Source organism: Argopecten irradians, chromosome 7 (genome assembly GCF_041381155.1).
Source record: "Argopecten irradians isolate NY chromosome 7, Ai_NY, whole genome shotgun sequence".
Taxonomy (NCBI): domain Eukaryota; kingdom Metazoa; phylum Mollusca; class Bivalvia; order Pectinida; family Pectinidae; genus Argopecten; species Argopecten irradians.
This window is the reverse complement of record NC_091140.1, coordinates 2,565,905-2,593,179: the sequence shown is the minus strand read 5'-3', so window position 1 is coordinate 2,593,179 and position 27,275 is coordinate 2,565,905. Positions and strand designations below refer to the sequence as shown.

Here is a 27,275-nt window from a genome sequence, read left to right as displayed (position 1 = left end):
CCATTCCCACATTATAAAACTTTAAAGGGATGCAATGATGACATGTAAACAACTCGTTTCTGTCTTAACATGTTGGATCTGTTAGACAGTCAATAAGATTGCTTCTCATTAGAAATAAAGGCGTATGAATTATTGAGTGTGTTGATAAGATGGCGTAGCTGGTGAATGTTTTAAGTCATATTAGATTTCTATGTTGACACATGTCTACACATATTGGTCATGTACAGCTTTAGGGTGAATCCACCTGTTTTTTATGGTAAGTGAATATAGACTTGATAACTTCACAATCGTGTACAGGGATTTAGTGGATTACTTCAGACACACATATACATGATCTATTGTGACCGATAACCAAGATGACTACTTTTCAAAGCCATTATGTGTATGTAAGGCAATTCAAAGAGCAATATTCAATAATAATAATAATAATAATACTTTTTTCATACTTTTCAAAACTTCAAGTAATTTTGTACAATTTGTAATTGATTTGATGATAAAATTTGATCACATGTAATTTCATTATTCAGGATAAAAAAAGCTCTGAATGCCTAGATAACTGTGTTTTATATATATATATGTTAATTACATTAACTGGTAAGTTATTTGGTTTATATATGCATGTCATGATCAGCATATTGTGAATGCATAAAGTGTAGCGGAATTGGACTGGGTCGATCATCTGTGACCAGATGGCTCAGTCGGTAGAGCACTCGGCTAGTGTTCGGAGGGTCCCGGGTTCGAATCCTGGTCTGGCCACTGCATTTGCTCCTCTCCTGTTACAGAATTGGCGCCCAACTAAAAAACCCACATTGGTGGTATTTGGAAGGGTCTCGTATGTCTCCGAGGGCGAAGACTTCCAGAAAGGAGGGAGAAGTGTAGCGGGATTGGACTGGGTCGATCATCGGTGACCAGGTAGTTCAGTCTGTAGAGCACTCGGCTAGTGTTCGGAGGGTCCCGGGTTCGAATCCCGGTCTAGCCACTACATTTGCTCCTCTCCTGTTACACATGCAAGAACAAGGATATATCTTACTGACCATGCTGTCACCTTAAGCATAGGTTACCACAAAAAGCTGTTGCCTATTATATGATAATTTATATAATAATTAACACAATACCCATCTGTTATGATTGATTCAGCTGTCATTATTATATTTTGATGATGATGTTTTCTCGTTTCAGAAACAGGCTCTGTGACATCAGGAGGGACCGACTTTGGGAGTTTTACCTCTGAAGTAAGTGTAATAATTATATATAATGAGTGCTAAATTTAATGGATGGATACATTATACAGTTTAATTTCTCTGTTAAGATACAACTAATAAAATTTCTGAAATGTGGTAACAAACAGAAAAAAATTGTTGCATTCTAACAGTGGAGTAAAACTTGCTATAAAAAGACTGACTCAAGCTCTTCAACTTCATTAGGTGCTATTTACTTTATAATTAATCTCTGAGTAAAGGACACCTGTCTATAAAGGACACCTGTCTATACAGGACATTTCAGCTTTGTCCTTTTAGTGTCCTTTATAGACAGGTTTAAACTGCTATTTCATTTGTATTATCCTTTACTCGAAAAATGGATGGATTTTGAAAAACTTACATTCAGCACACCTATGTTTCTCGATATTTGAACTCCATTTATTTCCCTCCCCTAGTTTATACTAGAGTTGTGATTGTGGTCATCAAGTTTACCACTCACTGATTGCATCTCTGACAATCTTGCAACACATTATAGATTATATGTGCATGACCAGTGTTGTTGTGTTTCCATGAACACCAACTAGTTGTGATGATGTTACTGAGGTTATGGGCCTTGAAAGGCCGCAGCAAAATGAAAACCTCACGGCTTGATGATCTGCATAGCAGCAGTTAATAAGAAATTGCAAGGCCATAAAATAGATGACTGCAGAAGCATGATAGTTCCTAAGACGCTGTTATATCCACTATGTTTACATGTTGGTCGTATTCAACAAAACACATTATAGATGTAAATCAATACGGCGGATTAACCTGGATAGTGACTGTTACATGTACTTTTAGCTTTAGAGGTGGGCAGGCCCTGACCGGATCCATACCCACGCAGCTTTTATCATCTCCATAATACACATGTACTTTTCATTTTAAGCCAGTTAGCAAGCTCTGCAGTTCACTTGCCTTTTTGTAAAGTTCCACCTAAAACGGGTTATGGTTCATTTTGCATCCACCAAACAGTGTTATAATATCAATTTGCAAAGCAAATCATGTTCTTTAGGTGCCCGAAGCCTGTTTATAATGGCTACATTAACAATTTGCATAAAACGTAACACACACATTGAATTAAAGTTTAGTTCTCTATAGGTAGTGCTAACATATAGCACAATCTGGTAAACCAATATTATGATGCTTCTATGTAATTATTGATAGACCTGTAGACTTTTAATCTTCCTTGAGCACTAGCCCTTCGTTATATACATAAGGAAATATAATATCTGTACATCATAGGCTGTCTGTACATTAACATGTTCTTCTGATCAAAATTACCTACACATATTCATTACACTACAGGTATATATAACTTTTCTCTGGAGAATACTTTATTTTTACAGGTTTTAGTGGTCATCGCTTTTCACATTAGGTATTTACAATTGTAAGTTGCACTAAATATAATTGCAAAATTTTCATTTACTTCATGATAGTAATATAAAGGTATAACAACTACTTGAAATATGCGGATTCATCACATACATTCTGCAAATTAAGTGGCCCAAAACCAGTTCTACACTAAAATTACATTGTACCAAAAAATGTGTTTAAAGTAAACATATTCACTTATATACATGTATACGATTTATGGTGTAGCAATATGTCAGATGTTTAGAAAATATGTCTTTTAAATGATGTTTTTATTGTTAGCATAAAATATTCAGATGAAATTAATTCATCTGGTTCACAGTTATACAGTTTTGAATGAATGCGTCCTTAATGAAGCTCTGAGTGATTTAAGACCGTGTCACCAGATGAAGTTTAAAATACCAAGCGCATAGTTAAACTTTTATGAGTAGATAAGTGTTTATTAAATCCGAATAGGAAATTTGAACTTCAATGTAAATTAACACTTAATGACGTTGTTTAAAATACCACACAACAAAAGGCTGGTTCAAAGACACAGTGAGTTACTCCGATCGTGGTTGGCTCTAAGGTCAGGTGTGTCTGTCACACCTGTATCATTTACCTGTCCTTATTGATTGCTATAAGGTATTGATCAGCCCGTTCTTACAGAAATCACAGTAACAGTGCCCAAAACACAGAGTAACCTTTCAATGTAACTTCATGAATAATTCAAATATAATGTATAATATCCATTCTCACTTATTGGTGAAAATGTTGACAAATTATAGACACAAATAAAAAAACATTTTTTATCGCCTTATAACCTTCAGCAATTAATTCTACATTGCAGAGTAACTAGTAAAGGGTCATCCAATCAGATTTCTGTAACTAATGTTTCTATTAGCATATGCATGCAATTCTTGATTCTGATAAAGAAAGACTGTGCATTTTAATGTACGGAAAGTATGTGTCCGATTTATAGTAGTCTCTGAAATGGTGGTTTTGAAGACGCTGCAGGTTTAAACATGTAACGTAGACCACACTATTCTCATATTATAAGTGCACAATAAACTTACAAATCTATAATAATGTACTTTCTCTCAATAAATATTGATATAGATACTGATTTATCCTTTTGCATATATATACATGTTTGTTGTCTCATACATTCATTTGCAGCTTGCATTACTGCATCCATATAATTGTAAATTGTAATATGTTTTTTTGACATACAATTACGTATATACTACAAAATATTAAATGTTTAAGATCCTTCATCTGTATATATAGTTAGGATAAAGCCCACTACACACTTTCACTGGTACAACAGTTAGTGATACTTGCATCTTGTAAGTGGAAGCAAATCTTCCAACAATTGCACTGATATATGTCTATGCCATGCTCAAAAGTTATTTTTAAGTCAAAGTCAATATTGCATGTATTAATGATATAGAAATGATGTTACCCTCGAGACATATTTTTGTGTTGTGATGACCTTAAAGTAAACAGAAAGTGCACCAGCAGGTCTATCTACAAAATAAATGTTGAGAAGATAATTATTTATGGTCTACATGTATTTACAGACGCCTGCCTTTAGCCATGCTAAGCCTACCATTGTTCCTACCTCACCCGCAACACTCTCAGCTCTGGTGGATATCTCCGCAGAACAGAAAACTATCTCAGATCTCAGGTAAATTATATTCATACTCAGGTAAATAATATCAGATATCAGGTAAATAATCTTCATACTAAAGTAAATAATCTTCATACTCAGGTAAATAATCTTCATATTCAGGTAAATTATCTCAGGTAAGATCCCTATCCAGCATCAATCTGGTGATGTCACACATCATCTTCAGGTAAACTATCCAAGATCTTAGGTAAGATTGTTTACTGTCATGGTAAAGTCAAAATCCTTTTTAGGAAATTTGTCTTAAATCTCAGGTAGGATTTTTTCCCAGCCTTGATCATGATGTTGGACTCTGAATTTTCGTATTTTAATCTGAAGGCTTTGCAGATATTGTTATATTATTTCATATTCTATGTTATTTTGATATAATAATGATTAAAAATACTTTCACACTTTTGTTCACTATGAAGCCTCCCTTTCACTATTTACATCAATGAAAATATTGTAGTTGAAGCTCCTGATGATTAAGCACCTTTGATTCGTATAATAACTGACTGCTCTATCGTATTTCATTGTATTATTTGAGAAAAGATTGAAATGAAAATCTAGGATCAGTATGGATATAAACTTTAATATGTGCCTTAATGTCTGGTTTGTAAAATAAAAGATGAACACGAGAGGTATAAAATTGTTATTATCATTCAACAGCCTTGAAAAAATGTGAGTTACCAGCAGGTATATAAGTTAATTACAGATTGGGGAATGCCATATAATGCAGGGTATAATCATAGCCAATGCAAGCATTGTTATTTATTATGAAATTCAGGCTTGGTTGTAAATTATTTAATCTGGTGATGGCAGTGAAAGATTGACCTAAATCATACTCATTCATGTATACAGTTAATTTCCATATATCTGGACTAATGGTTAATATTTATTAGTGTGTACTGTATATTGTGATATGCCAGTTTAACAAGATCAAATCTGTAGATAAAATTTGTTTCGCTCTATCTAAGTGTACTTCTGGGTGGAATAAATCTATAATAAATAAATGATACTACATTTGTGTGGTATAAGGTATAAAAGATTTATTTGTTATCCTACAAAGAGTATGTCTTATGAAAAACTAGGAGTAATAAATCACTTTTTTTGTTCGCAAGAAATATTGGAACTCTTCATGATTTAAACATTGATTTCAATAAAGTGTAATTTATAGGTTGTCCTCACGAGGAAAAATCTTTCTTTTAAAATCAATTTGCCAAGGAGGATTGAATAATGAATCAATCAATATTCTGTGTAGTGAACAGTGATATCAATCTTTTATGTAGTGGCCCAGTGTTACGGGGTATTCAGGTTGTACTGGCTATGTTATAAGGGCTGGTCTATGTAATTACACCACTGTAGACATTATATTACAGATACTAAAGATACAAAACATATTATTTGGATATTTTTGTTCATGTTAGAAAAGTTAACATACACAACCAAAGCTTGTTAACTTAAAATCCAGATTCCAACAGAATGTGTACACTGACTGGAGTTGATGAGACTTAGTTATAACTCAGCAATACAGAGACATAGTTATAACTCAGCAATACAGAGACATAGTTATAACTCAGCAGTACAGAGACATAGTTATAACTCAGCAGTATAGTATAACTGATAGAGCATAGTTATAACTCAGCATACAGTACAAACAGAGACATAGTTATAATCAGCATACAGAGACATAGTTATAACTCAGAGAGACATAGTTATAACTCAGCAATACAGAGACATAGTTATAACTCAGCAATACAGAGACATAGTTATAACTCAGCAATACAGAGACATAGTTATAACTCAGCAATACAGAGACATAGTTATAACTCAGCAATACAGAGACATAGTTATAACTCAGCAATACAGAGACATAGTTATAACTCAGCAATACAGAGACATAGTTATAACTCAGCAATACAGAGACATAGTTATAACTCAGCAATACAGAGACATAGTTATAACTCAGCAATACAGAGACATAGTTATAACTCAGCAATACAGAGACATAGTTATAACTCAGCAATACAGAGACATAGTTATAACTCAGCAGTACAGAGACATAGTTATAACTCAGCAATACAGAGACATAGTTATAACTCAGCAGTACAGAGACATAGTTATAACTCAGCAATACAGAGACATAGTTATAACTCAGCAGTACAGAGACATAGTTATAACTCAGCAATACAGAGACATAGTTATAACTCAGCAATACAGAGACATAGTTATAACTCAGCAATACAGAGACATAGTTATAACTCAGCAATACAGAGACATAGTTATAACTCAGCAATACAGAGACATAGTTATAACTCAGCAATACAGAGACATAGTTATAACTCAGCAATACAGAGACATAGTTATAACTCAGCAATACAGAGACATAGTTATAACTCAGCAATACAGAGACATAGTTATAACTCAGCAATACAGAGACATAGTTATAACTCAGCAATACAGAGACATAGTTATAACTCAGCAATACAGAGACATAGTTATAACTCAGCAATACAGAGACATAGTTATAACTCAGCAATACAGAGACATAGTTATAACTCAGCAATACAGAGACATAGTTATAACTCAGCATACAGAGACAAGTTATAACTCAGCAATACAGAGACATAGTTATAACTCAGCAATACAGAGACATAGTTATAACTCAGCAATACAGAGACATAGTTATAACTCAGCAATACAGAGACATAGTTATAACTCAGCAATACAGAGACATAGTTATAACTCAGCAATACAGAGACATAGTTATAACTCAGCAATACAGAGACATAGTTATAACTCAGCATACAGAGACATAGTTATAACTCAGCAATACAGAGACATAGTTATAACTCAGCAATACAGAGACATAGTTATAACTCAGCAATACAGAGACATAGTTATAACTCAGCAATACAGAGACATAGTTATAACTCAGCAATACAGAGACATAGTTATAACTCAGCAATACAGAGACATAGTTATAACTCAGCAATACAGAGACATAGTTATAACTCAGCATACAGAGACATAGTTATAACTCAGCATACAGAGACATAGTTATAACTCAGCAATACAGAGACATAGTTATAACTCAGTAGCAGTACAGAGACATAGTTATAACTCAGCAATACAGAGACATAGTTATAACTCAGCAGTACAGAGACATAGTTATAACTCAGCAATACAGAGACATAGTTATAACTCAGCAATACAGAGACATAGTTATAACTCAGCAATACAGAGACATAGTTATAACTCAGCAATACAGAGACATAGTTATAACTCAGCAGTACAGAGACATAGTTATAACTCAGCAGTACAGAGACATAGTTATAACTCAGCAATACAGAGACATAGTTATAACTCAGCAATACAGAGACATAGTTATAACTCAGCAGTACAGAGACATAGTTATAACTCAGCAATACAGAGACATAGTTATAACTCAGCAATACAGAGACATAGTTATAACTCAGCAGTACAGAGACATAGTTATAACTCAGCAATACAGAGACATAGTTATAACTCAGCAATACAGAGACATAGTTATAACTCAGCAATACAGAGACATAGTTATAACTCAGATACAGAGACATAGTTATAACTCAGCAGTACAGAGACATAGTTATAACTCAGCATACAGAGACATAGTTATAACTCAGCAATACAGAGACATAGTTATAACTCAGCAATACAGAGACATAGTTATAACTCAGCAGCAGAGACATAGTTATAACCAGCATACAGAGACATAGTTATAACTCAGCATCATACAGAGAGACATAGTTATAACTCAGCAATACAGAGACATAGTTATAACTCAGCATACAGAGACATAGTTATAACTCAGCAATACAGAGACATAGTTATAACTCAGCATACAGAGACATAGTTATAACTCAGCATACAGAGACATAGTTATAACTCAGCAATACAGAGACATAGTTATAACTCAGCAATACAGAGACATAGTTATAACTCAGCAATACAGAGACATAGTTATAACTCAGCAATACAGAGACATAGTTATAAACTCAGCAATACAGAGACATAGTTATAACTCAGCATACAGAGACATAGTTATAACTCAGCATACAGAGACATAGTTATAACTCAGCATACAGAGACATAGTTATAACTCAGCATACAGAGACATAGTTATAACTCAGCATACAAACTAGTTAACAGATAGTTATAACTCAGCATACAGAGACATAGTTATAACTCAGCATACAGAGACAGTTATAACTCAGCAATACAGAGACATAGTTATAACTCAGCAATACAGAGACATAGTTATAACTCAGCATACAGAGACATAGTTATAACTCAGCAGACAGAGACATAGTTATAACTCAGCAATACAGAGACATAGTTATAACTCAGCAATACAGAGACATAGTTATAACTCAGCAGTACAGAGACATAGTTATAACTCAGCATACAGAGACATAGTTATAACTCAGCAATACAGAGACATAGTTATAACTCAGCAATACAGAGAATAGTTATAAACTCAGCAGTACAGAGACATAGTTATAACTCAGCATACAGAGACATAGTTATAACAGCAGTACAGAGACATAGTTATAACTCAGCATACAGAGACATAGTTATAACTCAGCAATACAGAGACATAGTTATAACTCAGCAGTACAGAGACATAGTTATAACTCAGCAATACAGAGACATAGTTATAACTCAGCATACAGAGACATAGTTATAACTCAGCATACAGAGACATAGTTATAACTCAGCAATACAGAGACATAGTTATAACTCAGCAATACAGAGACATAGTTATAACTCAGCAGTACAGAGACATAGTTATAACTCAGCATACAGAGACATAGTTATAACTCAGCAATACAGAGACATAGTTATAACTCAGCAGTACAGAGACATAGTTATAACTCAGCAATACAGAGACATAGTTATAACTCAGCAATACAGAGACATAGTTATAACTCAGCAATACAGAGACATAGTTATAACTCAGCAATACAGAGACATAGTTATAACTCAGCAATACAGAGACATAGTTATAACTCAGCAATACAGAGACATAGTTATAACTCAGCAATACAGAGACATAGTTATAACTCAGCAGTACAGAGACATAGTTATAACTCAGCAATACAGAGACATAGTTATAACTCAGCATACAGAGACATAGTATACTCAGCATCAGCATAGTACAGAGACATAGTTATAACTCAGCAATACAGAGACATAGTTATAACTCAGCAATACAGAGACATAGTTATATCAGCAGTACAGAGACATAGTTATGACTCAGCAATGCAGAGACATAGTTATAACTCAGCAGTACAGGGACATAGTTACAACTCAGCAATCGGAGACATAGTTATAACTCAGCAATATTAATACAGAGACATAGTTATAACTCAGCAATATTAATACAGAGACATAGTTATAACTCAGCAATACAGAGACATAGTTATAACTCAGCAATACAGAGACATAGTTACAACTCAGCAATCGGAGACATAGTTACAACTCAGCAATACAGAGACATAGTTATAACTCAGCAATACAGAGACATAGTTATAACTCAGCAATATTAATACAGAGACATAGTTACAACTCAGCAATCGGAGACATAGTTATAACTCAGCAATATTAATACAGAGACATAGTTATAACTCAGCAATATTAATACAGAGACATATTTATAACTCAGCAATACAGAGACATAGTTATAACTCAGCAATACAGAGACATAGTTATAACTCAGCAATACAGAGACATAGTTACAACTCAGCAATCAGAGACATAGTTACAACTCAGCAATACAGAGACATAGTTATAACTCAGCAATACAGAGACATAGTTATAACTCAGCAATACAGAGACATAGTTATAACTCAGCAATACAATAGCCAAATTAAATTTAAGTCATATAGGCAGCATAAAATTACTGTTGTGTAGAGAAATATGTACAGTAGTTGAATTGAAAAAAAGTATTTTGAATCAAATATGGAAAATCGTTAATGATATAAGTTATTATGTATGTTATAGAGACAATCATCAAAGAGGTATTTAGTGTCATGATTTGTACATCCAAATTACCCAAGCTTTCATTGGTGATTATCATGTAAGGATGCCCTGAAGATAAAGATGTTGATGAAACTGATTAAAAAGGGGCCTCAATTATAACGAATTATATTTGAACTTTCATTATATCTATTTCTAAGACCTTGATAAAATGGTCCAGACCTTGGCTATAAAATCAGATTTTGACCTTTAACCTGTCTATATATATATACGTGTCCAATAGATTAAGGCCTTGGTTATTTGAATCAATTGTTTGACCTCTATTGTGTTTATACTTGTCCAGGACCCAGTTGGATGCCCAGAGGAAGGAGACAGACAGATTACAGCATCACATGTTAAATGATTATCCCATGTCTAAACATGTTCCTGTCCAGTCCTCCATGATTCCCAGCAGTCCGTCTAAAACGGGATTCTCTACTCTCCCCTCAACCGAACTCTTCTCTGCGAGGAGGCCAGCATATGAATATGGACCACCGTATGTATTCTGTTCATATCATAATTGATAATTCATGTACATTTAAAATCTGCCATACAAAAATTTCATTTCTCTTGAAGGTCAAAAACATGTTGAAGGAAAATTAAGTAGTTAATATCTTGTTGTACTGTCAAAGAAAACAAATATTCTCCGTCAGTACTCTTAAAGATATAAAATGAAAATTTGAGCTCAGGACTGATTACAGTTTTAACCTTCTCCACAGATCCCACTTGGAGAAGGCCTTGAAGGACTCACAGGAGCAGGTTACCGACCTGCGACGGAGGCTACAGGAGGTGGGTATACTGCGATATATAGTGACACAAGGTTTGTGTCGCATTGTGTTTAATTGAGTTATACGGCACATCTTTTGATCATGTTGGAAAAAATATCAATTTGAGTGATATACATTGTAGAAGAGTTTCAGTTTTACACCTTTTCTTTCTTGAAAGTGTTGATTTAACATTTTCTGGGTGTGGGGCTACAGAGGTAAATTAACTTCATTGCTAATTGCCATCTCTTTTATGCTGACTTGTGATTTATATTAATCTATCTATCTTGGAAAAGTTACTACCATTATTTGTTTATTTTTTCCTTTTTATTTATTTTTGTTATCACATGGGTTATTAAAAGACAATTTTGTGGTAATATCAGTTGTTTTAAGAAGATGAAATAAATATTTATAATTCTAAATGAAATTGTGTTGCTTTAGGTTAACAAAAGCAGATAATTTCCCATATAAACTAACTCTATAAGGCTATGTTGAGACGTAGGATGTACATGGTTAAGTAGTATAGCATACTATGTTTATTTTTAGTTTACACCTTCAGAGGAATTTGTACAAATCCAATATCCACGACTAGCTCGACTCCAACAAACTATGCAGCAATATTATCAAGAGGTCTGAAGATCCGAACATAAAATAAAATAACAGTGCTATAACTCAATGTTAGTTTTAACATGATGTAGAGCTGTTTGTTATGTTTTTAATTTGATTATATTGTGAATGTTTGCTTAATTCTTAAATGTAACTGTTTGGTATAACTTGATTTTCATTCATTGTTTGGCTTCTTGACTCACAGTAGTATGTGGTTAAATAGGTTGATCAGCGTTCCATCTGAGTCTTTTAATTAGTCTGAAAAATTGAATGTTTCTAAAACTTTCAGGTGTGCATATAAATACATGTCAGAAATGATGTTCTAGTGATAGGCTGTGTGTTTAACATGCTAATGAGAGGATCATGACATTTGTACCTAATCCTTGTAACAGCATGTGATGTAGTTATAGTCTTAAAAGTTTATAAAAGTGTGTCGGAATTTGATCGACAGAAATAAAAATATTGTTTATTTAGAAAGGTTTTGATTTGTTATTAATGTCAATTAACTGTTTTTAAGATATTGCAACAATGTATATATATATGTATGTAACAATTTTTTTTATTTGAAATTTTTAGGTACATGATTAAATGTAAAAAAAGACAAGTCATTTCCATATAATTTCACATAAAAAACCCAGTCATTTCCATACAATTATATTATATTTTCTATTAACATTGAAGATTGGTTTTAGTGTGAACTTATCACTTCTATTCTGTTATGATTGTTTTTAATTATTTCTCTGTACATGTTGATAATGTTTGATGTTTTATTCAATTTCAGGCCAATGAACAATCAGAATTACAAAAAAGACAATTCCGTAGTAATATAGAGGAGTTAAAGGGGAAATTACATGAAACAGTGAGCAACAGAGAGGCTGTCCTTGATCTGAGGTAGGTAGTAATAAATGAAGATAATAAAGACCATCTGCTTAACAACACCACTTTCTCCGAGTCCCAAAAAGTCAATTTCCATTACAACTTGCCCTGTGTATAAAGACCACTTTATTATAAAGAATATTTTGTCTTGGTCCTTGGCTTGGCGGCCTTATAGACAGATTTGACTGTATATTGTTTTATCATGTAATAAAACGTTACTCACATGTATCAAAGGTAAGATTTTCTATGCTTTAGTTCCATGATAATGCTTTTTATATATGTTTAACGCTTAAAAAAAGTCTTAGAAAGTTTTATTCTCCACAGTTTGAGATGAAAATTATATGTGATAGGGGAGGTAACCCAATGTGTAGATCTAAAAAAAATTGTAACTTGACAAGACTAATACATTATATATATTGAAGAAATGAATTTAATAACATTTTATGTGAGTAAATCATTATCTTTGTCCTAACTACCAGACTAAAGGAATCAGCCAATCAGGAGGCTATGTTGGCTAAGATGCAGAGTCAGGTACAGCAGTTGACAGAGAAATGTAGGGCCCAGGAGGAGGTGAGTATCTATACCTTTGTGTCACTGTGATGTAGAATACTGCTCATTCTCTCTTCTGGTAGAACATGTCTTGTTCTAGATCACTATATACATGCACATAACATTAATCAAACATTTGAGATAACTTTCGCAGGGATCACTTTTGTTTCTCAAAATGCCATTTAAATTCTTAAAAAAAATACTTAACTTATTTTACTCAGACCTTTCTTTAAAAGTTTTATCACAGCCCTCCTTCAAATAACTTCAATACTGAAAAAATTTCAAAACTCTGAAATAAGGTTGAAATAATGTCGGTAGAATTAAACTTGTAAAGGCTACCAACATTTTTAGCTTAATTTCTACTTTTGGATAGATAAAATAGTACATATAATGTGATCCATGGGATAAAATTGTGCTACTTAATATGTATATGTTTGACAGGCTCTAAGTAATGCTGGTAGACAGATGGACGATAACACCAGAGACAAATATTTGTTAGACACCTCTGTCAACCAGATCAGACAGATCCTCGTGGATGCGGAGAGGAAGCGTGGCCGTCCATTCTTTGATGCTGACCCCGTCACCAAACAGGCCCCGGGCATGCTTGTTCATACTCTGGAGAGGTGTCTACAGGAGATGAGTGCCGATATCACACAGAAATCACAGAAAATACACGAGGTATACCAATTAAATTAATGTTATAAGGTTCTCAACAGCTGTTGGTTCTGGTATTGGAATTTTAATATTGTTTTGTGCTTCAAAGATTTTTGATTTTTTTTTTAATTTCATTAACATCAACTTACTGAAATGAAATAAATGTCAATCAGTATTACAATTAAAATAAATATCAGATGTTTACTCATGTTATAGAGAACATGAAGTCTAGAGATTTATTTTTTTCTGGGTTTTATCACTGATAATATTTCATTGAACACTTAGAAACATTATGTTGCTGTTGGAAAATTTTAACATCTGTATTATGAATCTTTTATCTGTGAATCTTCACATATTTATGAATGGCCAGCTGTCAAACATCAGGGAACTATATTTGTATTGTGGTTATGATGATATTTGTTACAACATTGAATAAGTACACGTGTGTTTGTGAGCATTAGGAGTGGCTTCATACTGCCTGGCGATCAGTTAACTCTATACCAACAAACAGTGACAGGAATTCAAGTGTCTGTAATACGAAAATTTTGCAAGTCTGCGGATAAAAATTGATGTCAGCTGTCCACATTGAAGAGTTGTCTTACAAATGTCCTATATACAATAAAATGATTACTACTTTTGTTTTGTTTAACAGCTGGAGAAGGAAATTCTGTCCCTGAAACATAACATAAGCCATGACAAGGATACCCTACTCCGTGAACAGCAAGACAAGTAGGTCGTCTTTGTAGAGTTATCCCCCTTTATATAGTATGGTGTGCCTAGAACAATATTCGGTTTGCAGAGCAATTATTTTATTTAGTTTGAACATTTCTTATGCAACTGTTATATGTATGACTTTATTTTGGTTATATGATATGTTTTTTTAAAAAGTATAGATATTATATACAGTGTGTCATGAATATATATATATTCAATATAAAAATATTTAAAATTTGAATTAATATCTTATAAAAAGCATGGACAACACTTCTGAAGTAAAATTCAATCTTTATGAAATAAGTTGCTTTTAGACCAAGCTAAATATTAGATGATTAGGTAGGTCCTATCATTACTCTCCTTTACATTATTCTGTCTTTGCATATTAGAGATACCTGTCCTTGCGGGTAGATGTTTATTGTATTTTAAGTAAAATCATGTCATTTTTTCCTCATACCTACCCACAAGGGCAGATAACTCCGTGATATTCAAAAGCAGAATATTATCGATATTAAAGTCAATTGAAGAACTTTCCATGCATGTCCCTTCCATAACGGATCATGGCATTGTCACCTACCGTATTTGACCCAATAAGTGCCCAGGGTGTCAAAAAATAAAAAAAAATTATAAGATGCTTAATAAGGCGAAATGAATGCAAACCTATACAGTTTTGTGTAGTTTTGGTCTTTATTCATGCCCAGACAACTGAATTTGTTGTCTCAAAAAAGGAGGAGGGGCGCTTATAGGGACATAGGCGCTTATTGGGTTGAATAAGGTATATGACTGTCATTGATTTCCACATGCTAGTGAATAGATCCCCACCTAATACAGATATACGTACAAATAAAAATCATGGTGCTTCTTAGGTGAATTGTCATGACCAAGTTAAAAATATAATCTTGATATATTTCATCCAAATGGTATCATGTGATGTGTGTAGTCATAAGGAACGACATCACATTGCAGCTATATACTGTGAGTGTGATTTTTGATCACATTTCTTGATTCCTTTCACAATGCAGAGGTGTCTATCCTAAGGAGTAGGTATTAAGTTTGCCATTATGTCGTATAAGAAAAGTACAGATAGATTGATTATGTAAGTCTCACAAAAAAGACATAACCATCAAAAGTTACTCACAAAATATGATTAGGATAAAGGCATGAAGTCGCTACTGTAAATGAATGTCACCACCATATCTACACTACTGTATGTATATTGCCACTGTGTGCCTTCCTGTAGTCTATCACATACATGTTATCCCCTGTGTTTTCCCTCATTGTTTACAATACATTGTACCCTCACAGAGAACAAGAAGAACTAGCCATTTACAGGAAGTAAGTCTCTTGTGGGCTTTACTAATTGTGATAGGGATGAGCAGGGTATTGTTTTACAACTGTGTGGGTCATTATTGACACTGCTGGTCCGTAGCAAAAGTTTGTATCTGCCTTGGGTTTAATTAAGCCACATTATCTTGAGTAATAAATACATTAGTTTATAGTTAAATCACATAGTTAAGGCATTGTATTTACATGTTTAAAAGTAAGTGATATCTCTTTTTATGCAATCTTTTTCATGAAGGAGAAAGTCTCCTAAATACTATCGGCCTAGGCGTTTCTTTTGTTTCTTAACATCAAGCCTTATCAGAATTAAACAAGTGTTTTGGTGTCTCTTGACTCTGGCATAACTTGTGATCTCCTCACAAACCTGTGTTCTGAAGTCTTTTGATTTTAGTGATGTGGCTGATCTTATTCTTAAATACTGCCCACACTAACCCGTCCTCATCCACGGCCACATCGCTGACGTTATCCTTGTCAGTGTGGAGGACCCGGAGGTATTTGCCGCTAGCACTTAATAGGTAAAGGCTAAGGTTGTCTGCGACGACCAGGTGTCCAAGGCAACTGTATGCTAGGTCGACAGGGTCAAAGGGTAGAGGGTCACTTATATGTTCAGGGCGTCCATATGTATGTAGTTTCACAAGGTTTCTGTCAAAGAGGATAACGAACGGCTCGTCTTCCCCATTTTTGTTTGGCCAGCCCTTGTCAGCTACAGCAATATTCTCTGTGACTGGGCATTGGGATATCCTGTGTGGTGAACACACATAGGATCGCCTTATTATAGTGTCTGCGATAGCGGTGGTGACCTTTCCCATTGTAGTGTATTTAGTGACTTTTTGTTTAGTTCCAATCAGGATGCTGTCATCCCTTGTAACACAAATGGAGAAGATTTCATCACCGACTGTGAATCTTTGTGTGAGGGTGTTGGCTGTTAACTCCATTACATTGTCGTCTGTACAGACCCACAGGTTGTGTGTTGTTGGTGCTACACACATATCCCTGATGTCTGACACACTCTGTACCTCCTGTTGTACCACTCCCTGGTTTGTCAGATAGGTTAATGTGCTGCTCTTGTCCTGACATACCCACACCCCACCATCAATGAATGGACAAATACAGTTAACATCACAGGGGGTTTGCCATTCAGACAAAACCTTCAGCTTTGTATTAGTCTTAGATACTCGCAGGAGATCCTCTAGTGGTCCAGTATTGGTTTGTGCCTTGTCTGGTGATCCGGGATTGGTTTGTGTCTCTGGTTGTGATGAGGAATTTGAAGGTGTCACTTTTGCTAATGCCTGATCCAGTACTCTATCAATGATTATGTTAGAGCTGAAGTTGGTCGGCTTAAGAACAGGTTTCTCTGGTACAGTTTTCCTCGGAATGTAAAGTTCTATAACAGTGTTATACACCTGTAAATCTGTACCAGCTTGGACTGATTCTTTACACAGTGTAACTTTTTCTTTGAACTGGTCTCGCTTCTTCTCCAACTCTGTTCTGTAGTTCTTCAGAAGTGTTGCATTTTCATCTTCAACTTGTTTCAGTTTGGATGCAAGAGTTTGAGAGATAAAGATATCAACATTTTCTTTCAGTTTCTCTTTCTGATTCTCAACATCAGTTTTAACATCCCTAAAATGTTGGATTAGGTGGTCTAGCTCAGCCTGAGTATCTATGATTTCGCTTTCAATGCTGACAATAAAGTTCTGCTCAGTATCGTTGATATAGCTTAGTATCTTCTCCTTGTTTCGAGGTGTTACATCACTGAGCTGGACGATGGAATGTGACTTGTGTACGTCTCCAATACACCTGGCACATATTGGTTCACTGCAGGATTCACATAACCATTTTAGTTTGATACCTTTGTGGATTGGACAGGTAGTCTGATCGGGGGCCAGTACAGCGACTTGTCCTTCTAACGAGTTGGTCTCTAACGAGTTATAACTTTCCATCGTTGTTAGGATTTATTTAGTGATTGTTGTAAAGCCACTTTCAGAGAACACAGTGACTCGAACTTCCAACCTGTTGTCGTATAAACAAAACTGATCATTATTCCAGGGCCAAGTTTCAACAACATTCCTCAATTTTTAAGGAATTCCATAGGTTATATTTTCCTTAGAAAATAATAGTAAGGAAAGTGAAGTTAAATAACATTTGATCCTTACTAGTCTGTAACGCTGTCCTATCGTAATGAAAATTTGAAGTTAGAAATTTGTTTAAGTCAAAGGAAAACTTTGAAGAGATCATTGTTGGTTACTCAACTTTAATGCTTTTGATATACAAAACTGTATTTAATGTAAATTATTCCTTACCTTGTTACAATTTTCAGATACTTTTCTAATGTTCGTCTTCCAACATTAGGTCTGAATAACTATTCACTGCATCTGGTGCACAATTTGCACATAGATTATGATTATCTAGCTGGATTATTTATCTGTGTAAGGTGTTGTATAAAGGTAGTCTATGCTTAGATAAGTTATGTTTTATCTAAAGATGATCACACGTACATCCCATACCTAATATCTCGTATAAACTGTACGTGAGCATATCTGTAAGTGTGATAGTCATGTGTTTGTCAATGTTTATTTAAAAAAAAAGCTAGCTCTGTGTATAAGTAAAATGATATGCTGGTACTCCTCAATGATGTATGTACCTACTATATACAGCTTATGATTATGGAGGTATCCAGTACCATGATGCAGATGGAAACTCTCAAAATATATGAACTAATATAAAATTAAAATAAAATGACAAATTTTGTATCTGCATGCAGGCAAAATATGAGAAGATATGAAAGATAGTATTTGACATTAGTTTCGTTCTGGAAGATTTTAACATTTTATGGAATGCGATACAGTCAGATATTCATTTCTGTTTGAAAACCAGATTACGTAGACTAGGGTCTTACCAGGGTGTGATATTTACCATGGGACTGGACGGTCAAGAAATGACCACAAGGTGAAGGTTTGGTAGTGGGTAACACATGCCTAACAGCTAAAACCTTAACTCAAGGACAATAACTCTTGTTATTAAATTGTTGCTGTTTGAGGAGTATCATATGAATGTGTGATATGTATAGTTTTGACTTTAATTTGATGTAATTCTTGAGATTTAAACATGCATGCACTAATGTAAATAATATTGGTGTGATCTTCACTAAAATCTTGTTCCAACAACAACTGATGTGGCGTGTCTGATGGGGCTTGTCTGATGGAAACATGATTGGTATCATTGCAGGAATAGCTTAGGATAATCTTTGAAAAAGTCATTTCAACATTTAGTGGTATAAATGTAATTATAAGAAACCATTGGAAAAAAATGTTTTGCTTCAGAATCCTCTGTTTTGTCTTTCATTTATCATTCAAAACTTACATGCATTGACAAATATATCTATTACTCTGGAATACAGAAGTATAAGTACATATACTGTATAAGAATCCATGTTCTCAGGTAAAAGCGTGTCAGACATGCCCTTGTATATTATTCAACCTCATTCACCTAGTGTTTTGAGTTAATGCTGACACATTAAATAATGCATGTGCTTGCTTCATCTGTTTTATTCCAGAATATCAGCAATGACCTCTGAACATGAAAAGCAGATGCAGGCGGCATCAGAGCGCGCGAATAACGCCAGGAAACAGACTGTGACACTGCAGTCTCAGCTAGCCATGATGGAGTATGACCTTTACCCTGTCTGTAGGGCGGGGCTTATACCCTCACATAACAGCACTTCTGCACCTGCCAATTAGTCCTCATATATTGTACATCACCTTATCACCGAGCACTCGTTTTCTGTTTTATGATTTCATTTTTTATATCACTTCCAGACTTTTTTTAGTACATCGGATCATGGTGTTGCATTTCTGAGATAATTTACTTTCATGACATTACCAATTAATTAATTGTCAAATTCAGTTGCCTGCCCTTTATTTCTTAATTCAGATTTTATCCAGCTCTATATCAACCTTTTATAGAGCAAGGTCATGCACATTACTTGTTTACTTTATATATACTTATATATGAGTGTAGTTAGATGTCAATTACTCCTTTACCCAAAATATATTAACAACATACTTGCAGCTCTTATTTGTACTCCATTTGTTACAATATTTTCATTGCAACATTTATTTGAAAAATTTTATAGTTGGAATTAACTGAGGTCACACCATTATACGAGTAAGAACTGTATAGATCTAGTCTAAGAGTAAATACATTAGAGAGGTCATTAGTCTCCATTTTACTGTCGACTATCAACATATCTCAGCTTTTGTAAATATCTACTGATTTGCTTGATTTAGCCATCTAGTTTTTTAATGTTAAATTTTAGAAGGGGATGGAATTACAAATTATAAAGCTTATATGCATATACAGCATACTATATGCTTGTCATCTTCTATTCTGTTTTCTTTATACCTCTACCTTTTCTCTTGGCATCTGTTCTTATACATAGCATACTTAATAATCTAAGAAATTACTTACTACTTATGAAAAATATTACAGAAAGAAATTAGGCCTTTTAAATGACTGTGTTACCTTGAAATAAAAATGTGATTATTTGAACCTTCTGATATATAGAATAGTTATCAATGAGTTAGATAATTTCAGATGTTTATTGCACAAAATGTGGTCAGGATTAACTAAAAGGATGTATGTGGCTTTACCAGTGCGAGTTCAGCTGACATATATAGTATAATCTTGTGTAAAACTTCATGTATTATCAATCGTTATTCTTGTATTTGAAGGTATAACTTTGTTAGAGACTGGTAGGATTTTCTCTGATAGAAATGACAACATATATAAACATTACTGTGTGTTTGATTTTAAATGTTTGAATCTCTGCCACCAGGGGTCAGTTTGAGCAGCAGATGAAGATGAAAGATGTGATGATACTCGACCTAGAACAGAAAATCCGACATCTGAAGGAAGAATTCGCCGAGGATAGGAACAAATGGCAGCAGAAAGTAAGTCGGGAGTGGCCGCATTTACAGTCGGTGTGATATCTACTTAAAAAGTTCTATACGGAACAGTACTGTCTTTGTGGTAGAAGTATCATAAGTAATATTATCAGGATTGTATCAACTAAGAAATACTGAAACATGAGTTTTGAATTATAATTGTAACAGTTATAGTCTCATCATGGCAATCCATGAAAGATACTAGCTGTCAATATAATTCATTTTGTAATTTCTTAGTGAAAATGTGTTTTAGTAACGCATTTTAGCATTCTTCACTTCTCTGACCATTTTGTCATGGTTTATTGTCCTATTATAGAAAGAATCATTGGACGAATCTCTGGAGAAGACTCATAAGGATGTCAGTGCTATGAGGAAGGAAAGAGATGATGCCATTCGTAACATGTCATCTCTGGAGGGCAAGATTGAGGAACACCAGGTATGGATGCTGTTGTGATTAGGCAGGACAGAGGAAGATCAGCTTCATTTATAAATAATTGTTTACTGTAAAGAATGATGTATATTATATTGATATTTAAAAACACATCAGAAATATAAAATGATTCACACATACTATAACTACATCTGTAGCCTTCTTCAAGTGAATACCAAAAATTGGAGTCTAATCCTCACATTCTCTTAAGTCCCCACCTGTCCTGACTTTATAAAATCCTTGGAATGATTTTAAGTAATTAGTATGACATTAACTTATGTGTTGTAGAACACAGCAGCCCGCCTACAGGCCGAGGTACACCTGGAGAAACAGCGCTGTAGTCAGATGTCAGACAAGGAGACGATGATGAGGACACGACAGACCGAGCTGGAGACCAAACTGGAGGAGAAACAGAGAGATGTCGAACGACTAGAGAAAATGTTAGAGCTCATCAGACACGAGTGTAATGCTCAGGTCAATGAAAAGGTCAATAATCATGTGATTTTAAAAACCAGACTTGAAGATTGTGAAACAGTCTGAAGTCTATACCTAGCCTTTTCTTCACATTTTATGTTACAAAAAAACATCACTTTTGATTAGCTAAACATACACTTAAGATTGTTGATGATCGAGGGGCTCATAATAGGACTATTCTTATTTTCGGGAATTCATTTCAGGAATTACAACATTTTCAGTAATGTGTCAGTACTCACTTTCAGACTGTTTATTAACAGTTGTAATTGTGATCCTTTTGTTCCTTAAAAAGTTGTTGTCAAGTTAAATTGTAAAAAATAAATACTTATAGTGTTTTAAATGTACATGCTATTAAAATGTAAGTTGTTTGGTGCTACAGATATCCTATGCGGAGCGACAGGAGAGAGAACGTCATTTGGACCAGATCAGCAGTCTCACGTCACAGCTGAGTAGTATGACAGAGAAGTGCAATAGAAATACATTAGATCTGGAAATGACCAGGTCCGAGTGTGCTAACCTCAAAAAACAATTACGGGAAACCTCTGAAAAGTTCGAGTCCACGAAAATCCAGCAAGAATCTTTATCAGTGGAGAAAAATCATGTATCAAACATGCTTAGTGATAAAAGGTCTGAGATGGAGCGTGTGTCACAAGAGAAAGACTATTATTCTAATCTCCTAGAGCAGAAAACGGAGGAATTAACACAGGTTAGGACTCAAAAAGACAGGTTAGCCATTCAGTTAGAGGAGAAAGAGAAAAATCTGTTAATGTTACAACAACAATCCACAAACTTTACTCAATTCATGGAGACTAATTCTCTAGCTCATGACAATCTCAGGGAAGAAAAGGACAATCTAATGAAAATTATCTCAGACCAAAAGGCTACACTGGAAGAAATTAGAAATTCACGTGAAAATATGTCAAAGAAAATGAAAATACGAGAAAAGCGAATCAAAGAACTAGAGGAAGGGAAGAAGAAGTCAATAGACGAGGTGCAGCTACGTATAGAGGAGTTAGGTATCCTACAGCAGGAGAAGGACACACTGTATAAGGAACTGAAGGAGAGTCGATACGAGGTGGCTAATCTCACAGAGGAAAAGGATTCCGTCAAACACAACCTAGAGTTACAGAAGTCTGACCTAGAGAAGGCTTTGGCTAGGGCACAATCAAAATGTAAAGGTAGGTGTGAAGGTGATTGGACACAGAATCAGTATAGGAATACAACAACTATTTATTCTGTATATTGTTTTCATCTTTGACTTAGTAATGAATCAAAATACATGTATTGTATTCTTTTTCATCCCTGGTGCAGGATTTAATGTTTAGACTTGAAACAATTTCATTTTCTATGATTTTAAATTATTTTACCATAGACACAATTAACTTAATAGCTTGGCTAAATAAGTTGTTAACCTAATTTGAGAACAATATTATTTGTCCTTTTAACTACAGACTTACATTTATAGTATCAGGTGAAGTGTGTTACATTGTATTTATGTGTATGACCTCCTCTGTTGCAGCGATGGAACAAGAATTCCGACTGGCACATAGAACTCTCAAGTCACGTGAGTCAGCTGATCACCAAGGTAACCATCTCAATAATAAAACAACTTCTTAACAGTATTGATTGCTTTAGATTGATAAAATTTAACCTTATACCAGTAATTTGGTCTTTGTGTTTTGAGTATTTAAAACTAAGGGGAAATAATCTTGTAAAATGTCAACTGATGATCCAAAGAGGAGCTAAGGAAATAATGGCCAGTATATTATGAATTTAAAGGATATATTGTACCCTATTATAGTGATAATTCAGCATAGTAATATCAAAAAGCAAATTTCATATGTTTGTACTGAAATATGTTTGCATTAGTCCTAAGGCTTATGCCCTATGTATCCTTTACTTAGAATTATTTACTATTTTCGCAGCTGTGAAGGTAGCAGATAAGATGCAGAAGGAGGTGACGCTGAAAAGGAGCGAGATTGACTCACTAAAGACCAAGGTCCGATGGCTGGAGGACAAACTGGACTCTCTCTCACGGGTCAGTTACAGATTGGGTTCATGTTAGCACTTCACCATCTCTCCTAAGTGTACATATGATATTCCATTGTCTTGTGGATTTGATTTTGCCGAATATCAATAGAATATATATAGGATCTTAAATGAGAGGGCTTGCAAAAACAAAATTTTCTTAGATTTTTTTTCATAAAATCTCATATGAAATAAATACAAATTTGAGATACTTTTTATCACATAAATTAAAAAACCTGCATTTTGAAGAATTCTACGTCAAAATTTATTCCAAAATCCAGTGTTGGCTGCTATGTGGTCCCGCCATCCTCGAAATCCTGATGTTTTGTTTCTGTTTTGTTATCACAATAAATTTCCAGCCAATGAAAATCGCTGCAGACCATATTACACTAGTGACAATATAACACAGGCAAAATCAATGGAAATCAGGAGTATGTGATAAATAAAAATTGAAAATATGTTGCTAGAAAGATATGAAGAAAAAAAACCCAGGTTTTGTTGTTTAATTTATTCCTGCAATATTCTGTTTTAGTTAACTAAAAAATTGTTACAAAAGTCAATTAGTGAAGTAATATATTAAGTTAGATTTCAAGTCTGGATAAGTAATAAACAAATTTTTGTGGTTGATATGAAATAATTCTTTGGTACGAAGATAATTTCATATGATATATTTTGATTATAATTGAATATTTGACTAAAAGTGATGTCATTATTTTGTGGTTACAGGAGCGTAACAGTTTGGAAGGTGACAAGGACAGACTGAAAATTTCCCTTAACAAATCCCTGACTCACAACCAGCAGGTCACGGCAGAGCTAGAAGTGTCGCAGGGTCAGGTCATGGAACTGCGGACACAGGTCAACCGACTCGAGGTCTCACTTGAAAAGGTCAGTGTATCACAGAATTGAAGTGGTGTTGAATCCAAGGTCAATGGATTTCTGTACAGATAATGGTTTATCAAAATATTAAAGATAAAGGTTTCCATAATAATAAGATTTGGCTGAAGAGTTTAAAAAATGTGGCCTTAGGGTTTAAATAATAGTGGATTTTGGCAGAAAACTTTTAAAACAGATTTAAGGAACAGCTAATTTTAAAATAGGTTACTGATCTACACGTTTAATATATCAAATAAGTCATTATAACCTTGTAGGAAATTATAACAGATTTGTCAGGCTAGATAGTAGTTATAAATATATAATCTATGAAATATTAATGTAAGTGGTCTACCAGAAACAAGTGTGAGATAGAGTGAGTGATAATAGACAGCAAAGGACACAAAAGTCAGTACATTATGGAGAGGATATCACATTAAATATTATTTATAAAATTCTTAATCATATTAGATCCTTATAACTATTAGAGTAGATATACTCGCTGGAAAGACCTTCACCTTGAAGCTGGTTATAAAAAGGGGCACCCTTACTTAGAGACTGGTTAGGGTAATTTTCACCTTGGGAGTACTTACCTAGTTGATCCTCATATAGGGACTGGTCAGTGATTGGACAGGTAGCTTGTGAGGGACATTTTCATCTTGGGACTGAATTTGTGTTATAGAGAGGCATTCATCTTGGAACAGATCATTATCATGGAAGCCTTTAATATAGAACTTACTGGTGGCTTCAATAACATATTCACTTTAGGAAAGGTGGAGAGACATTTCAGCAGTGGAAATCTGAATTGTCAGTGATGTGTTGCAATACATACAAATACAATGTACAAAACTGTACATGGTTTCGCAGATCAAAAGTGAAGCTGATTCATTGATTCATTCAGTTAGATAAATAATTGGTGGCTGGGGATTAATTGTCATTGAGGTAAAACACATGTAATTAAATTCCCATTTATAAGATGAGAGGAAATCACAATGTTAGTGAGTTACCTGTACACGGATACATCCCTAAGGAACATGCACACTAGATAAATCTTTATTACTGTAAGGCTGACTAGCTTTACATACAACATCAAACAGTAGCCTCCCCTTATGTCAGTCAGTGGTGATTGGAGGCATTCAGTGAGGTTTATTAATTATAATGTTAAGGTCTAGGCAGTGAGGCACTGCTATGTCTATATCATAAAATATCTCTCAATAACAATTAATCTCACTTCAATACAAAACCTTGTATGGGATTGTTTGTGATGATCACAGGTTTTTATCACGTGTATAGAGTTATTCTGTATTTGCATATTACAGAGTTATCTCCCCTTGCGGGCAGGTATTGATTGTGACATCATGTGTTTGCGAGCGTAACATCATACTTTTCGGAGAAAACGATGTGAATTGCGCTCACTAGATAATGACGTAACAATCGATACTTACCCGCAAGGGAGATAACTCTGTTATATGCAAAGACGGAATAGTTCAGACCTTTACCAGACTACATTCTATCCTCTATTTCTATTTCTCACCTTTCTGATGGTAGTCAATTCATTCATGACATATTTCTTTCATAATAATTACATACACCCATCCTAGAAATCTATAATAAAGTTATATGTAAATATCTGATTACTTCTATCTCCTTTCAAACCAGTTAAATGCTTTACTCTTTACTATATTAGTGAACCGTTAATAATTATACTTACACATTTATAGAATGATTAACAGTCAATATAGATCTGACCAAACCAAATATTGTTAACCAACATTCTTTCATGGCTTCTAAATTTTGTGATTATATGTTAAAACAAGTTCATAAAGATTAATATTTGCGGATTTAAAATTTGAATGGAATTCTATTTCACTATAAGTCAGGAGGAGATGAACTTTTGCAAGTTGACTTTTAAATCAATTTTGTTAATTGTGAAAATTGTGAGTTAGTTGTAGTATTTATTTCTTTTGATCAAATTTGGAATCAATTTGGATTGGGAGCAAGTCACTGAAATTACGTTCTGTATTTGAATCTAATACGGGTATCTTCCCATGCAGATAAGTTTTGATTATTTTGCCATTTGTTTTCTTTGGAAACAATCTAATTTTTCGCCTACAGACTATTGATTTCACAACCACAATGGTAGACAACTTTGTAAGACATAAGGCTATTTTCTTTATTCCTTATCTGATAGATATTACCTGTATACATAAGAATGTTCTATAAATATTTTGACATTAAAATATTATCACATGTTATAACATGAGATTATATGGTAAATTTCGGATGGTGTTACGGGTTCTTATTTAGTATCTAATTAAGGTAGTGTCCTTTCTCTTGTCTGCCTCTTATATTCACTTTTAGCATTGTTATATCATTAAGCCAAAGTACTAAATGAAACCCTACCTAATGTTTTGAACAATTTTGATAATTAAAAAAAATAGAATAATAAATGTAGCTAAAGATAAAATGTATTGCTATCGGAACAGTTGAAACGCTCCACCATTCCGGACAGGAAGAGTGTTCAGGTTATGGTGACAGAAAACCCATTGACTAAAAAGGTTTGTGACTAGTGAACATTAGGCACCTATATCTGCACTCTGGTCACTGGGTTATCTCCCTTTGTCACTTTTCCTAATCGCTCAATATTGACATTAATTGTCAATATTCTTTCAGCCAATATTAATCTCTTATCCTATTAAAACATGTTGT

The 27,275-nt window shown here is 34.1% G+C and overlaps 2 protein-coding genes across 11 annotated transcripts in view; one reads left to right on the top strand and one right to left on the bottom strand.

Annotated features, from left to right (window-relative positions):
• Positions 1-27,275, top strand: part of LOC138327023 (coiled-coil domain-containing protein 158-like) — a 58,028-nt gene that overhangs the window by 7,807 nt on the left and 22,946 nt on the right. For 3 of the 10 annotated variants that reach the window (XM_069272998.1, XM_069273000.1, XM_069272997.1), the window contains 18 exons: positions 1,180-1,232; positions 4,172-4,278; positions 10,622-10,813; positions 11,037-11,106; positions 11,628-11,711; positions 12,469-12,578; positions 13,043-13,133; positions 13,554-13,790; positions 14,419-14,495; positions 19,375-19,485; positions 20,656-20,770; positions 21,081-21,200; positions 21,483-21,680; positions 22,048-22,846; positions 23,188-23,253; positions 23,594-23,706; positions 24,423-24,581; positions 27,053-27,124. In XM_069272998.1, the coding sequence (XP_069129099.1) occupies positions 1,180-1,232; positions 4,172-4,278; positions 10,622-10,813; positions 11,037-11,106; positions 11,628-11,711; positions 12,469-12,578; positions 13,043-13,133; positions 13,554-13,790; positions 14,419-14,495; positions 19,375-19,485; positions 20,656-20,770; positions 21,081-21,200; positions 21,483-21,680; positions 22,048-22,846; positions 23,188-23,253; positions 23,594-23,706; positions 24,423-24,581; positions 27,053-27,124 (2,774 nt within the window). Of the gene's footprint in view, positions 1-293; positions 383-1,179; positions 1,233-4,171; positions 4,279-10,621; positions 10,814-11,036; positions 11,107-11,627; positions 11,712-12,468; positions 12,579-13,042; positions 13,134-13,553; positions 13,791-14,418; positions 14,496-15,785; positions 15,816-18,695; positions 18,768-19,374; positions 19,486-20,655; positions 20,771-21,080; positions 21,201-21,482; positions 21,681-22,047; positions 22,847-23,187; positions 23,254-23,593; positions 23,707-24,422; positions 24,582-27,052; positions 27,125-27,275 lie in introns of those variants that run through there. The other 7 variants (XM_069273007.1, XM_069273004.1, XM_069273006.1 and 4 more) reach the window with 6 other exon arrangements.
• On the bottom strand, positions 16,178-18,241 carry LOC138326725 (uncharacterized). Its single transcript, XM_069272742.1, has 2 exons — positions 18,122-18,241; positions 16,178-17,831 (listed from the first exon to the last, which is right to left on the bottom strand). The coding sequence occupies exon 2, from the start codon at positions 17,759-17,761 to the stop codon at positions 16,178-16,180; it is 1,584 nt and encodes a 527-aa protein (XP_069128843.1). The 5' UTR covers positions 17,762-17,831; positions 18,122-18,241.

Bases quoted from the DNA above. Each gene is read 5' to 3' on its own strand.
- LOC138326725 (XM_069272742.1), bottom strand. From the start codon at position 17,761: ATGGAAAGTTATAACTCGTTAGAGACCAACTCGTTAGAAGGACAAGTC.